The 16106-nt window shown below is 46.1% G+C and overlaps 1 protein-coding gene across 1 annotated transcript; it reads right to left on the reverse strand.

Moving 5' to 3' along the window:
* Window positions 1-8117: 8117 nt before the first annotated feature.
* Window positions 8118-10244, reverse strand: ATP6V1FNB (ATP6V1F neighbor). Its single transcript, XM_033958280.1, has 2 exons — window positions 9780-10244; window positions 8118-8275 (listed from the first exon to the last, which is right to left on the reverse strand). Exons 1-2 carry the CDS (start codon window positions 10228-10230, stop codon window positions 8157-8159), a joined length of 570 nt encoding a protein of 189 aa, XP_033814171.1. The 5' UTR covers window positions 10231-10244; the 3' UTR covers window positions 8118-8156.
* Window positions 10245-16106: the final 5862 nt, after the last annotated feature.

A 16106-nucleotide genomic window follows, 5' to 3' on the forward strand; every position in this document is an offset into this window, starting at 1 on the left:
AACAGAAAACATATGACATCATTACTACAACATGTGCCTGGCACATCTTAAAACTACACATTCAGCCTTTTTATAAATCCCGGTAAATCCCTTATACAGGAAGTTTGTAACCCGTTGCTCATACAGGACAGATTGACCATTGCTTCTGTACATTCTTTCATAGTAGAGAATGACATGGGGACAAATTTTTTCCCGATCCCGCAGGAACTCATTTTCCCATCCCGTCTCTGTGAGTTCTTTTCCTGTCCCTGCCCCGTTCCTGCAAGCTCCGTCCTCATCTGCACAAGCCTCAAACACTTTAAAATCCTGAGTAGCAGCATTCTAGAGCTCAGATTGTGATGTCATAATGCCTCATTCCACCAATGCCTAAGCTCCGTCCTCATCTGCACAAGCCTCAAACACTTTAAAATCCTGAGTAGCAGCATTCTAGAGCTCAGATTGTGATGTCATAATGCCTCATTCCACCAATGCCTAAGCTCCGTCCTCATCTGCAACAAGCCTCAAACACTTTAAAATCCTGAGTAGCAGCATTCTAGAGCTCAGATTGTGATGTCATAATGCCTCATTCCACCAATGCCATCGTCATCTCCACAAGCCTCAAACACTTTAAAATCCTAAGTAGCAGCATTCTAGAGCTCAGATTGTGATGTCATAATGCCTCATTCCTCCAATGCCTAAGCTCTGTCCTCATCTGCACAAGCCTCAAACACTTTAAAATCCTGAGTAGCAGCATTCTAGAGCTCAGATTGTGATGTCATAATGCCTCATTCCACCAATGCCATCGTCATCTCCACAAGCCTCAAACACTTTAAAATCCTAAGTAGCAGCATTCTAGAGCTCAGATTGTGATGTCATAATGCCTCATTCCACCAATGCCTGAGCTCCATCCTCATCTGCGCAAGCCTCAAACACTTTCAGATCATAAGTAGCAACATTCTAGAGCTCAGATTGTGATGTCATAATGCCTCATTCCACCAATGCCTGAGCTCCATCCTCATCTGCGCAAGCCTCAAACACTTTCAGATCATAAGTAGCAACATTCTAGAGCTCAGATTGTGATGTCATAATGCCTCATTCCACCAATGCCATCTTCATCTCCACAAGCCTCTTTAAAATCATAAGTGTTTGAAGCTTGTGCAGTTAAGGCAGAGCTTACAGGAATGGGGGCAGGGACAGAGACAGTGACAGTGACAAAACTTGCAGGGACGGGATGGGGGAAATTGAGTTCCTGCGGGGACGGGGACAAATTTGTCCCCATATCATTCTCTAATTCATGGGTCAAATGGAACATTCTTTTTAGGACTATTCTTTGTAAAAATATATTTCTCGTTTTCCACATAACAGGGGAAGGAGGGAAAAAAAGACTGGGAATGGGAATTAGGGCTGGCAGATGGGGTAAGGATACCAGGCATTCAGGAACCTAGCTTTGCACGGCATAATGTAAACCGTGGGCTGTCAGTGTTAGAGATCTCATAATTACAGCATGAAAGCTCCTTGACCGATCGCTGCTGAGGGTTATCAGATTCCATGCCATGAATTAATGATGTTCTTTATATATACAACAGCAGTGCTCCTAGCTACTTCCTGTTTATTTATTTATAAGAATTTCAACCTCAATCTGCAATTCTGAGTGAGCAACAAAACATATGCATTAAAACAATTGTCAAAACAAATTGATAAAATCATATCATAAACATTTAAAGCTAAAATTAAAAACTGAATCTAATATGCTTTCAGAATCAAACGGCTGTTCCTATGGATTAAATGGTCATTTTTCTCAATGGAGGAGAGTAAACAGTGGAGTGCCTCAGGGGGTCTGTAATGGGACCGGCGCTGTTTAACTTATCAATAAATGATCTGGAAATTGGAACGACGAGGGAGGTGATTAAATTGGCAGATGACACGAAACTGTTCAAAGTTGTTAAAAGGCATGCGGATTGTGAAACTTTGCAGGCAGACCATAGGAAACCGGAAGACTGGGCAGATGAAATTTAATGGGGACAAATGCAAAGTGGTGCACATTGGGAAGAATAACCCGAATCACAGTTACCGGATACTAGGGTCCACCTTGGGGGCTATGGTTTTGTAAAAAAAAAAAAAAAAAAAAAAGGGGGGGGGGGGAGAAATGAGCAAGAAACAAAACCAATGAAACTATCACACACGAAAACATCTTTTAATCTGTCCCCGAGCATTATTATTTTGATCTCATCTGAATGCAAAAATTCATCATTTCAGCCAAATGTTTGAACCAAAAAACATGTGCTTTAAGTCATTTCATAAACTATAACACGTTTCTACACAAACGTATTGTTCCAGGAATCTCATTCCACAGCACAGGTTCGGCAGCCGAGAAAGAGGATTTTGCAGCATTTAGCATACTTGACCTCCTCTCTTTTCCGTCCATCTAATAGCATACAATCTTCTGCTCTCAGTGACCTACTTGCCCTATATAAGGCCAAACAGTCGCTGAGGTGACTAGGTAAAAAGCCATAAATCAATCCCCTGATGAACTAGCTTCAGGATTTTGTACTCTTGGTGAAAATGTACCAGCAATCAATGAAGTTCCTTTAGCACCTGTATTATTTGCAGTGATGTTGTAAGGGGGGAGCGAGAGGTGCGGTCCGCCCTGGGGTGCCATATTAGTGGGGATACCTTCACCCCTCCTCCTTTCTGCTTCCCATTCCTCCCCTCCATGTGCGCGCCCCCTTCCCTCCCCCTATGTTGTTGCTCGTGGCGGTCAATGTGCTCTTCGTGACCCCATCGGCTCTTCCGCTGACATCACTTCTGGGTGCCACGCATTGGAAGTGATGTCAGAGAGCCAATGGGGTCATGAGGAGCCCGTTGTTGACCGCCGTGAGCAACAACTTCAACTAGAGGTGCGGGGGGAAGGGAAGGGGGGCACACGTGGCAGGTGGGATCGGGGAAGGAGCGGTGGCAGCCAATGAAATTCCTTTAGCATTGGTGTTATATGCAGTGGCGTAGTAAGTGGGGGGGAAGCGAGAAGGGAAGTCCACCCTGGGTGCCATGTTGGTGGGGGTGCCGGCACCCCTTTCTCTGCCCCCCCCACCTCTTCCCAATCCTCCCCTCCATGCATGCACCCCCTTCCCTCTATACCTCTAGCTGAAGTTGTTTGTGGTGGTCAACGTGCTCTTTGCGACCCCGTCAGCTCTCCCGCTGACATCACTTCTGGTGATGTCAGAGGGACAGCCAATGGGATCGTGAGTAGCACATTGTTGGCCACCGCGAGCAACAACTTCAACTAGAGGTGCGGGGGAAGGGAAGGGGGGCGCACATGGTAGGTTGGATCAGGGAAGGAGTGGGGAGGGGAGAAATGAGGGTGGGGGAGGGGCACCACCGCTCCGGGGGCCTCTCACCCTCGCCACGCCACTGGTGATATGTTCATAATGTGACTTCCCCATCAATATCTGGGCTACTGAATTAGAGAGGAAGTCTCATTTCAGGGCTCTTAGGGCTGGGGATCTTCTTGTGGGCTTGGAATAAAGACAACTTCATGCCACATTGTGTTGTTCCAAAATAAAAAATTTTACTGAAACACTTGCTGAATAGGGACAAGTTGACAAACCACATTTCTTTCTGGTGATATCCATAAAATAATTATAAGCAGCCACTTCACCAGTCCACATGCGTTTGAAGCTTTCCTTGACCCATGAACTCCTTCAAGCTGCCCCTTGGGATGTTTTAGACTTTGTCACCTGAGTGAGACATCTGAAATCCTCTAAACCAGTGTATCTCAAACTGTGTGCCTCCTGAGATTCCAAGTGTACCGCGGCACACTGAGGAGGAAGAGAGGAGCCTGCCAGAAGTCTTCCCTACACGGTACAGCGCCAGCGCTGCCCGATTCGCTGAAGGCCTGCATGTTTCCCCCTTCTCTCTAGCGTCCTCCGGCTTCCCCCCGGCCTCCTGGTCTCACCTTTAAAGCTAATTACAGCAGCCTGCAGAGGATTGTCGGTAGGTAAAATGATTTTATTTTCAATATGGTGATTGAAATGTGTCAGTTTTGAGAATTTATATCCGCTGTATGTTGTGTGTATATGAAAAATGAATGGGCCTAGGGAGGTCTGTGGTTGGGGTACTCAGTTGATATTTGTTAGACTTCGGGGGTACTTAGCTTGAAGTAGTTGAGAACCACTGCTGTAGGCAATCAGCTGGCGCCAGTGCCTCTCCGGCCCTCTTCCCTGCTGGCACCCCCTACTGGCATCTCAGGGCCCATCTGGAGGCCCTCTGCACATGCACGAACGTCGACGTGATGATGTCACGCACATGCCTGATGCCATCATGGCGACGTCCACGCACTTCTGGGTGCCTCAAGCCGTGGCCACTACCTTTAGCGTGCTCTTGCTCAAGAAGTTTGAGAAATACTGCTCTGGACTGAAAATGGTAATTGATTTCCGTTCACACAAATTTCCACTATACTCTCCTGAACAATGTAACTGGTGCAGATGCAAATATTTTGGAAGCTGTCACGTTCCTTTGTGTCTCACTAATTCTTCAACTCACACAAACCAGGAATACTCATGATGAGAAAGAGGTTACGGTAAAAACTCCCCTTCACTAGGAATCTTACCAAAATGTCTGCTCGGAGCCCCTCACAACTACTCCAGCCACACCCTGGCTTCAACCATGAGTCCTGGCCTACTGCAGGACAGAAAGCACAGGTACAGTATATCAAATGCCATCCCCTTTCCCAGTGGCATAGCGAGGAACGCCCACCCTCTTCTCCGCCCCCTCCCACCTCCACATGCTCCTTGCCCACCCCTCCTGCCGCTTCCCTTCCCCCTTCCCTCTGTGCCATTCCTGGCATGAGCAGCCAGCGTCGGCTCTTCCTCTGACATCAGTTCCTCCGGTGTTGGCTCTTTTTCTGACATCACTTCCTAGGCGTGGGTCCAGGAAGTGATGACAGAGGAAGAGCCAACGCTGGCACGACAGCAGCTTGGGGGTTGCTACTCGCACCAGGAGCGATACAGCGGTACGAGGAAGAGAAGTGGCGCATACAAGTGACGGTGGGAGGGGGGGAAGGAGTAGGGGCGGAGAGGACAGTTGCCTGCGCCCCCTCCCCCTTACGCCACTGCCCTTTCCCTTTCCATGTACTTAGGGGTCCTTTTACTAAGGCGTGCTAGCTGTTTTAGCGCATGCTACATGCTAGCACGTGCAAAACGCTAACACGTCCATAGCGCACCTTAGTAAAAGGACCCCTTAATTTTGTTACTCCCGAAACTCCTCGGCCACCATCCATAAGGGTCTGTCTGTATAATACCACCCTCCTCATACATATGGGCAGCAACATAGTGAGGGAAGGAGGCACCTGGCATCGCTGCATTGTGTGCCCCCCCTCCCCCTGCTATGCACCCCTCCCCCCCAGCGTACCTCTTCAAATGATCGCCGGCAGTGAGCAGCTCTCTCTCTCGCTGGCCTCAGCTATCTCTCTGATCTTATGTGGTAGGTTTCTGTTTTGTTTTGGTGCAGGTTAGGGTATCCTTTAATCTGTTTTCGAGTACGTTGAGGGCCGGAATCCAATTGGGTTTTCAGGATTTCCCCAATGAATATGCATGAGATCTATGTGCATGCACTGCTTTCAATGCATATTCATTGGGGAAATCCTGAAACCACGGCTGGATTGCGGCCCTCAAGGAGGGCCTTTGAGATCCCTGTCTGTGTAACTGTGGTTCCATTCGTTTTTCCCGTGGATTTTTGGAAAAGCCATGTTTTTTTTAGATGTTTGCAAAATATAGCATATGACAGAAATTAAGCTAGGCTTGAGCAGGGCAGGATTAATTCGTCGAGGGCCCCTAGGCACACAAGTACTCTGGGCCCGCTGCCCCGCCCCACCCCCACCATGCGCCCAGGCAGGAAAGCTGCGTCAGAGGGAAGCTTTGGGCAAGCAGCACCGCTTGCACAATTACAGTTCCCGTTGCCTTACCCGCGTTGCTTGCTTGTCTTACTTTCCGTCGAAGGGGGGGGGGAGGAGTGTTGCCGATTGGGGTGAAGCCTGCGTTGCCGATCGGGGGGCCTGCATTGCCAATCGATGCTGGAGGGGCCCATTGCCGTTTGGAAAAAACAATGTTGATGCCCTCCTTCATCGGGCCCCCCTGACCATTTTGGACCATAGGCACGTGCCTACTTGGCCTATTGGTTAATCGTGCCCTGGCTTGAGATCATGTGCTACAGAAAGGTGTTACTTAACCTTGTAATGATCATTTCAGCTCCCTTTATTCAGATCCCCAATCACAATAATTTCATTATAGAATTTACCAAAATGTTTTGATGGTCTGTAAACGCCAGGTGCTGGAGAGCTTGTTTTGAGAAGCAATGAAGTGTGTGGCATATCACCTTAGCATGCCCTAAGGAAGACATTAGTTTTGCCAGGCCTCAGGAAGTTTGAATAAATGCCAGACGCTTCCTCTGTGCATTCTTGGAGATAGACTGAAGGACCGATTTACAGAGGCCAGAACCTGCCCATAAAGCTGCTGTCCAACTACGGAGACTGGAGTGGCATATCTAACACTTTGCTGAAAGACAGGTTCTGGAACATCTCACGATGTGATGACATGACATCCAGTAATTACGCACTTTCACGTTTTCATTTAGGAATTTGTGCAACAGATGCCAATCAGTCCTTCAACGAGGTTGAGAAAAATAGGTAGCGGTTTTTGGACTGAGCGAGTTTTGCGGAGTATTCAACACAAAGTCATTAAAATATCATGGCCAAGTGAGTTTTGGTACAGGAATAAGCTACAGTAAATGAATCTTGGCTTGGTGAACACAAGTAACTGCATTACTCAAAGCTGACAAAACATGGACTGAGTTTTGGAAAAGGGCTTTTCAATTTGGATGAAAATCAGAACAAATAGTCTGATAGCATGTTCCTTCTTTGGGAAGCCAAGGCTTAGTGATGTAGAAGAATTCATTTCAACATAACTATAATGGGAGAGTGTGGTGCAGTGGTTAAAGCTACAGCCTCAGTACCCTGAGGTTATGGGTTCAAACTCTCACTGCTCCTTGTGACCCTGGGCAAGTCACTTAATCCCCTATGGCCCCAGGTACATTAGATAGATTGTGAGTCCACCAGGACAGACAGGGAAAAATGCTTGAGTACCTGAACAAATTAATGTAAACCGTTCTGAGTTCCCCTGAGAAATCAGTATAAAAAACTGAATAAATAGTATGACAAGTTTCTGGTAACCAGAGCTGAGATTGTGATGTCACAATGCCTCATTCCTCCAATAAGAGTCAACCTCATCAGTGATGTCACAATGGCTTGATTGTCCTATTCTTACTTTTACTACATTTTGATTTCTAGAGTGGTGCAGTGGTTAAGGCTACAGCCTCAGCACCCTGGGGTTGTGGGTTCAAACCCACGCTGCTCCTTGTGACCCTGGGCAAGTCACTTAACCCCCCATTGCCCTAGGTACATTAAGTAGTTTGTGAGCCCACCAGGACAGCCAGGGAAAAATGCTTGAAGACCTGAATAAATTCATGTAAACTGTTCTGAACTCCCTTGGGAGAACAATATAGAAAATTGAATAAATAAATAAAGTGTGGATGGGTGTAGAAAGGGGCAACAATTAGTTGTTCTTTACCATCCTATTGCTCAAACCTCTCCAATTGCACAGTTTACCTAGATATTATGCTTAAGCTGTGCCAAATTGACATGACCTATAGGAAGCTGCCAGCTCTGGTGTCATGTGGCAAGGGTCAAGAAGCCTAATTGTTACTACACTGGGCTGAGAACCTGGGGAATTGTGTTCATTTCCCCCTTCAGCTCCTTGTGACCCTGAGCAAGTCACTTAACCCTCCTCAGGTACAAAACCTAGATTGTGAGTCCAACAGGGACAGGGAATGTATCAGCATATAACATATGTAAATCACTTAGGGCTCTACCACAAAAAGTGGCATATCAAACCAATGACCCACCACTAATAACTTCTGAGCATTGAGGACAGACAACCTGCAAGTGTTGACCAATATAAGAGGCACGCCAAAACGAAGTATCTTTAGACGGCATTCCATTAAACCAATATCAGATGGCACAAGCTTAATGACCTCTCCAAACAGGCCTAGCGGGAGGAGGGAGTATGGTGGCATGTTTGCCCAGTAATGATGACAAAAGATCAATTCTCTTGAGAAGCAACCATCTCTCAGCAGGAGGCAGTGTCATGGGGATTTAACAGGGAGAAGACGCCATTCCTCCGGAAGAAGGTATCCTTTAGTATAGGGTAACGGGAATAAATGGAGTGTTGCGTTGGATCCATGTTCCCTACAAAGAGAGACAGAGCTGTTCAGTATACAGAGTAGGGGAAAGCCAAAGGCTGCTCTTCCTCAACATCCTGCACAGATGAAGTCCACGTATGTGGGGTAAAACCAGGACTAGGCTGACTCTTAGGGCATGGACCATAGGACTGACTCATAGGGCATTGACCATATTGGCATTGACCATAGGGCTGACTCTTAGGGCATTGGACATATTGAAACCCCTAAAGAGTGCTTGCTTGGTAAGGAAGAGTGGTCAGCCCTACTGGAAAGGGGAGGTATTGGCAACCCTTAAAGAACGCTTACTTGGTAAGGAAGAGTGGTCAGCCCTACTGGAAAGGGGAGGTATTGGCAACCCTTAAAGAATGCTTGCTTGGTAAGGAAGAGTGGTCAGCCCTACTGGAAGAAGGAGGGAATTGGCAACCCTTAAAGAGTGCTTGCTTGGTAAGGAAGAATAGTCAGCCCTACTGGAAGAGGGAGGCATTGGCAACCCTTAAAGAGTGTTTGCTTACTAAGGAAAAGTGGTCAGCCCTACTGGAAGAGGGAGGTATTGGCAACCCTTAAAGAGTGTTTGCTTGGTAAGGAAGATTGGTCAGCCCTACTGGAAGAGGGAGGCATTTGCAACCCTTAAAGTGCACTTGCTTGCTAAGGAAGAGTGGTCAGCCCTACTGGAAGAGGGAGGCATTGGCAACCCTTAAAGTGCACTTGCTTGCTAAGGAAGAGTGGTCAGCCCTACTGGAAGAGGGAGGCATTGGCAACCCTTAAAGAGTGTTTGCTTGGCAAGGAAGAGTGGTCAGCCCTACTGAAAGAGGGAGGCCTTGGCAACCCTTAAAGAGTGGTTGCTTGGCAAAGAAGAGTGGTCAGCCCTACTGGAAGAGGGAGGCATTGGCAACCCTTAAAGTGCACTTGCTTGCTAAAGAAAAGTGGTCAGCCCTACTGGAAGAGGGAGGCATTGGCAACCCTTAAAGAGTGTTTGCTTGGTAAGGAAGAGTGGTCAGCCCTACTGGAAGAGGGAGGCATTGGCAACCCTTAAAGTGCACTTGCTTGCTAAGGAAGAGTGGTCAGCCCTACTGGAAGAGGGAGGCATTGGCAACTGTTAAAGTGCACTTGCTTGCTAAGGAAGAGTGGTCAGCCCTACTGGAAAAGGGAGGCATTGGCAACCATTAAAGAGCGCTTGCTTGGTAAGAAAGAGTGGTCAGCCCTAATGGAAAGGGGAGATATTGGCAATCCTTAAAGAGTGTTTGCTTAGTAAGGAAGAGTGGTCAGCCCTACTGGAAGAGGGAGGCATTGGCAACCCTTAAAGAGTGCTTGCTTGGTAAGAAAGAGTGGTCAGCCCTAATGGAAAGGGGAGATATTGGCAATCCTTAAAGAGTGTTTGCTTGGTAAGGAAGAGTGGTCAGCCCTACTGGAAGAGGGAGGCATTGGCAACCCTTAAAGAGCGCTTGCTTGCTAAGGAAAAGTGGTCAGCCCTACTGGAAGGGGAAGTCGGAAGAGCGGAGGCCGGCTCTCACCTAACTGCCAACCATACGACCAGCTGGTGGTGAGGGGATGCACGTACTTCTCTTCGGGCTTCAACTTGTAGCGCTCCCGGAGGTACTTGAACCTGCCCTCCTCCTCCTTGGAGATGCCATTGTAGAGTAGGCTCCTGGTGCACGGGGTGACCGGCTTCATGTCGAACTCGGGCAGGGCGTCTTTCTCCACGTCCACCTTGTCCGTCTTGGAGGTCAGCCGCTCGATGCGCTCCTTGATCTCGTCCGCCTTCTTCCTCTCCTCGGCAGCCTTCAGGAGCACCTCGTTGATGGCCGGCAGCTTGACCTTCTCCCTGGGCTTCGCTTTCCGCGGGCCCTTCGCCTTGGCGGTCTGGCCGTGCTGCCGGTACCAGTTGAGGCGGATCAGAGCCTCCTTGAGGTACGTCTCCTTCCAGAAGTTCTGCCTTTGGGTGGTCAGAAGTTCGCGACCCATGGCGGTAGGTTGAAAGCTCGCTTTCCTCGCTCAAAGGGGCTTCTTTCCCGTGCACTCGCAGCTAGCTCTGGCCACAGGGCTGAGGCATGAACGCTCAAGGCAGGCAGGCAGACGTCCTTCTTTTCCTAGAGTTGCGCGGGCAAGCGTTAGGCGCGCAAATCTCGCAAGCTCGGCCTTTTCACTGGTTGCTTTGAGCACTAAGGCGCATTCTTGGGTCTTGATCGCGGAGAGCCAGGGGACCGCCGGTGTCGATGCCGCGGCTGCTTTCACGTCTTCCTCCGGCTGCGGTTCCCGCACCTCTCTCTTGTTGCGGGCGGTTGCCGTGGTGATCACATCAGCCCCCCATCACTCACGCACTCACAGGGGGGGGGGGGGTTGACATCCCTCCGCAGGGGACAGGAGAGAGAGGAGAGGCAGTAGCCAAAGGGCAGCCCGGGGAGCAGTCGCTGGAGTTACTGGATCCGGAGAGCAATTGGGTTGGGGACGGATCGAAACCTCAATGGAAGTCAAATCCAGAGGTCTCAATCCGTCCTCCTTTTCCTGGAGTCATATGGTAAACCCTACAATCGGGGAACCCCTCCAGTAAGTAAGGAACTGTCCGTGTGGTCTAGTCTGGTGAAAGCACTTTTTGTGCAAAATGCATATTTTCCCTCCATCAATATTTTATTGAAATCTAAAAAAAAAAAACCCCAAACATGTCATATAAAAAATATCCAACTCAATATAAATTGAAAAATAAATAGATCGACTCAGGAGCTCCTCATTAATCACAACTCCATAATCACCTTTCTGTTGTACAGATATTTATAAAAATCCGCTATAATAAAACCCTTAGCGCGCATGCGCACTTCAGTCTCTGCGATCCGTGACTCCGTGTCCGCGCGGTGCCTGCCTCGGCTGATTTCCTGCCCCGATCTCCGACGCCGGCCGACATTCTGCCTTCTGACTATCCTGCCGCTGCCGGGACGCCTCTTCTTCTCGCTCCCGGACCAGCAGAGGCAGCCGCCGCAGGGCATTTGCTAGGCCGGCCCACTTCAATAATGCGAGGCGGACCGGCCTAGCGGATGCTGGACGGGGAGCAGGGAAGGGAGAAGGGCTACTGCTGGACAGGGGGGAGCAGAGACACATCTGTTCTAGCACCCGTTAATGTAATGGGCAAAAAACTTGTAAATATATAAACATATATATTTGAAAAGCTCAGACCCCACAACTAACCTCTAATGATAAACACGGAGCCAGTTGTAAATGAGACCATCACAGCTAGTGTGGCGCAGTGGTTAAAGCTACAGCCTCAGCACCCTGGGGAAGTCACTTAATCCCCCATTGCCCCAGGTGCATTAGATAGATTGTGAGACCATCAGGACAGACAGGAAAAAAATGCTTGAGTACCTGAATAAATTCATGTAAACCGTTCTGAGCTCCCCTGGAAGTATAGAAAACTGAATAAATAGTATGAAAAGTTTCTGGTAACCAGAGCTGATACTGTGATGTCACAATGCCTCATTCCTCCAATAAGAGCCAACCTCATCAGTGATGTCACAATGGTTTCATTGTCCTATACTTGGCTCACTTTTACTACATTTTGATTTCTAGAGTGGCGCAGTGGTTAAAGCTACAGCCTCAGCACCCTGAGGTTGTGGGTTCAAACCCATGCTGCTCCTTATGACCCTGGGCAAGTCACTTAATCCCCCCATTGCCCCAGGTACATTAGATAGACTGTGAGCCCACCGGGACAGACAGGGAAAAATGCTTGAGGACCTGAATAAATTCATGTAAACCGTTCTGAGCTCCCCTGGGAGATCAGTATAGAAAACTGAATACATAGTATGAAAAGTTTCTGGTAACCAGAGCTGATACTGTGATGTCACAATGCCTCATTCCTCCAATAAGAGCCAACCTCATCAGTGATGTCACAATGGCTTGATTGTCCTACTCTTGGCTCACTTCTAATACATTTTGATTTCCAGAGTGGTGCAGTGGTTAACGCTACAGCCTCAGCACCCTGGGGTTGTGGGTTTTTGCTCCTTGTGACCCTGGGCAAGTCACTTAATCCCCCATTGCCCCAGGTGCATTAGATTGTGAGACCACCAGGACAGCCGGGGAAAAATGCTTGAGTAACCTGAATAAACGCATGTAAACCGTTCTGAGCTCCCCTGGGAGAATGGTATAGAAAATTGAATAAATTTAAAAAGAAATAAAAATACCACTGCTGTGATGGTCTCATTTACAACTGACTCCGTGTTTATCACTAGAGGTTTGTTGTGGGGGTCTGAGCTTTTCACATATATATGTTTAGATATTTATTTTTATAAATATTTATCAGTACAACAGAAAGGTGATTATGGATTTGTGAAACAAAAAAATATCAGCACAATATTAGAAAAAGAAAAAAAATAATGTCATAGGGTGTCATATAACATAATAATCCAAACTAAATATAATAACATGAATCCTTGACCTTAAGTAAGCAATCCCATACCTTCCTAAATCTCCCCATATTTTCGAAGTTACAAAATTTCTGCCCTCAAAACAACTCTTAGAAGTTAGGCTGGTTTGGTGCCACCTGTTACAGAGCAAGGATGGTAAATTGTCTGGTTTATCTCCCATTATTTGTTGTCCCAAGTACAGAATTAGATTACAGTGTACTTGCAATAGATCAGAGAACCCATTAACCAGCCAGAGGAATCCTTTTCACAGTCTGCATGTGCCAATCACTCTGCCTCTGGTACCCAGAGGCTCTGCCAGTCTGGAGGCTCCCGAACAGCAAGTCTGGAGACGGATCCTTTTGGTCCCCAGCTGCTCTCTTCCCCTTCACTGCCTGGTCTTCCGAAAGCATCCAGGTTGGGGGGGGGGGGGTCTAGATCGGTGGTTAACAAAAGAGTGTGAGCACCCAGCTGCTGCTCACCTTGCCCAAAGATGAAATGAAATTCCCCAGGGGGGGGCAGCAGAGGTCACAGGCTGGCCTGGGGGGCCTCAGTGCTCCTGTCAGAGCTGTGTATGTGCTGGGATTTAAAGGTCCCCTTTGCTTCAATGAAGGAAAAGACTTTATACTTTATACAAAATATTTTGATCTTTTATCGTTCAGACTATTGGTGCAGGCATTAGTTTTACCTATTTTAGACTATTGTAACATCATCTGTTTAGGAGCACCCAAAAAAATTCTAAGAATAATTCAGAATACAGCTGTTCGATTGATTTTTGGTTTAAAACTAGAACGATGAGATGTTAGAAGATTGGTTGCCTGTTATGGCATTTCACCTCTGCTTGTGAAGACTTTGAAAATGCTCTCTGTCCTTTTGGTTTGACCCTTTTTTGATTATCTAACTTTTTATACTGTTTACTGACAGCACGTTTGCACTTGCACCTGCACTTTGTGATATGGAGGTTGGATTTGAACTCTAATCTATTTGGGATGTCGGTTTTTTGATTTTTTTCCTTTCTGGATGGCCCACAATCATCTTGCTTGCTTCATTCCTCGTGGACACTGTTCCAGGAAGGCTTCAAACTCTGAAGCTAAGTGATTTATGAACTTTTGAACACAGCTATATTTATATATCATTGTATGATTTTTTGTGTGGCCTTTTCCAGCCTGGTTTGATAGTGCTTGTTATATGTTGTTATATCTTGTTTGGTTTGTTTGTATGGTGTTCTGTGTATGCTATTCTATGAAAATTTTGTGATATTTTTGCAAATTTTAAATTAATAAATATGTACAATATTTCTAATTTTGCAATTTGAGTACATTGCTCTGATATTATAGTATTTTCTGTGGTATATACTCTTTAGGGATTTCTTTTTCTTATCTAACCTTAAAAACAGAACGACCATATTAGTCCATATTATCGTTTACTTCATTGGCTGCCTTTGGAGGCAAGAGTATTATTCAAATTTTCCTGTATCTGCTTTAAGTTGATATCGGGATTGTCTCCAGCTTACCTTTTTCCTCATTTTGTGTTGCATAGACCATCAAGAGAAACTAGAAACTTCTACTTATTTGCGTTTCAAGCTGGTAGGCAACAATCTTGGTTAGGTAAATGTATTCAGCAAGCTATTGCTGTTTTCGGAAATTAATTAAGAGCACTTTGTTCGATAAGTTTATTATTTAATGAGTTTTATTATTGAAATTCTATTTTACAAATATTTGTTTTTTTTTTTTTTTTACTGTATTATTGTATTTCGCTGATTGTCCAGCTCTTTTTAGTGTAAACCACCTAGAACTTTTGGCTATGGCGGTATAAAATATTATTATTTCTAAGATCTTCTATTGGAGATTATAAATAAGAATTTGTCAGGTTTGTTTGTTATACTGGGCCGAAGACAAACAGATACTTTGGAGGTTATGATTTCAGTTTCATTGGTTAATACAAGCAGTCCATAGCTATTACACACCATGATTTGGGGCACAGTGGATTTTAGTGAAGTAGGGCGATAGGGTGCTGTTGCTCCTATTTTTCTTAGTTTATATTTTGAGTATTTTGCCTGAGTTTTATTGCATTTTAATTTGCTTTTATGCTTTGGGGGGTTTTAAAATTGTGTATGTACCAGTTGTAGCCCACCTTCATCATTGGGAAAGAAAGAACTAACTAGTAAAAACTACAATCCCTACAGGCAGGTGATAAAACTAGACCTGGAGCCATGTCACAGTCTCAGCACTGGAATGAGGCAGTATCAGTACACTCAGGCTGAAATGCTGTTTCAGCTTGCTCTACTTATTGAAATAAGATAGCCAGGAAAAAGATATTCCTGGTAGTGGCATAGGAAGGGCGAGGGCAGACCACGCCAGGTGCTTCTCCTCCTCTTCACCTCCCCTCCTGCATACCTCTTGAAATGTTTGCAGGTGTGAGTCAACCTCAGCCCCCTTCTGACATCACTTCCTGGTCATGGGACAAGGACATGAAGTCAGAAGGGAGCCGAGGCCAGCATGAGCGGTGGGTGGAAGATGCTGATAACGCCAGCGAACATTTCAAGAGGCACACGAGGGGCAGGGGTGCTCAAGTGACAGGGTGCAGCAATGCCAGCCTTACCGCTCCGGGAACCAACCTCCTCAGCTATGCCACAAATTCCTGGTGCGAGACTAAAACCACCTCAAGTTCCATAACTCAGCTTCGAAGCCAGCTCTGTGGGTGCAGTGGGTGATGAGCACAACCCAGATCAGGCATTCACAATCTAGTCATTGGGACATACCCAATCAGTCAGGTTTTCAGGATAGCCACAATACTGTATATATGCATGAAATAAATTTGCATGTAACCACCGCTATGGTAGACATGGTCAAAGGAACCAACCAAATGATTTGGGGTGCTCAACTCAGCACAAATGACCAAGTCCTTATAAAGAAAATTAAAGCATGGTAGGTTTAACATCTTTCTCCCAGCTCATCTACACCACACTCACAGGACTACAATAAGATCACTACAGCCACTTCCTGGTCACAGGCTATGCCTCGTTAGACATTTGCTGAGTGTCTGTCTGTGTGATCAAGGGACTTCAGTTCACAAACAGAAACATGAAGGCAAAAAATTGAACAGGAAACCTTAAAATTTCAGACACTACGTTTACAGCACTATTTCAGATTTTGGAAATGCATACCTATTAAATTGTTGCATGAGCATTTTATTTTTCTATTGACTTAGGTCTCAAGTTCAAGTTCAAATTTATTTGATAAATCGCCTATAAATAACATTCTAAGCGATGAACAATATTAAAACAAAGTAAAGGGAAACAAATTTTAAAACAATTTTAAGACAATATGTTAGACAACAAATGTTATTAAGGGACAAATAAAAAGTCACAGTGCTAGAGTTTCTTTTTACGTGACTTAGTGACAAACATGATATAAAAGGGAAAAGTTACAATATTTTAAGCAAGAAAAAAAA

Source organism: Geotrypetes seraphini, chromosome 9, assembly GCF_902459505.1.
Source record: "Geotrypetes seraphini chromosome 9, aGeoSer1.1, whole genome shotgun sequence".
Lineage (NCBI taxonomy): Eukaryota > Metazoa > Chordata > Amphibia > Gymnophiona > Dermophiidae > Geotrypetes > Geotrypetes seraphini.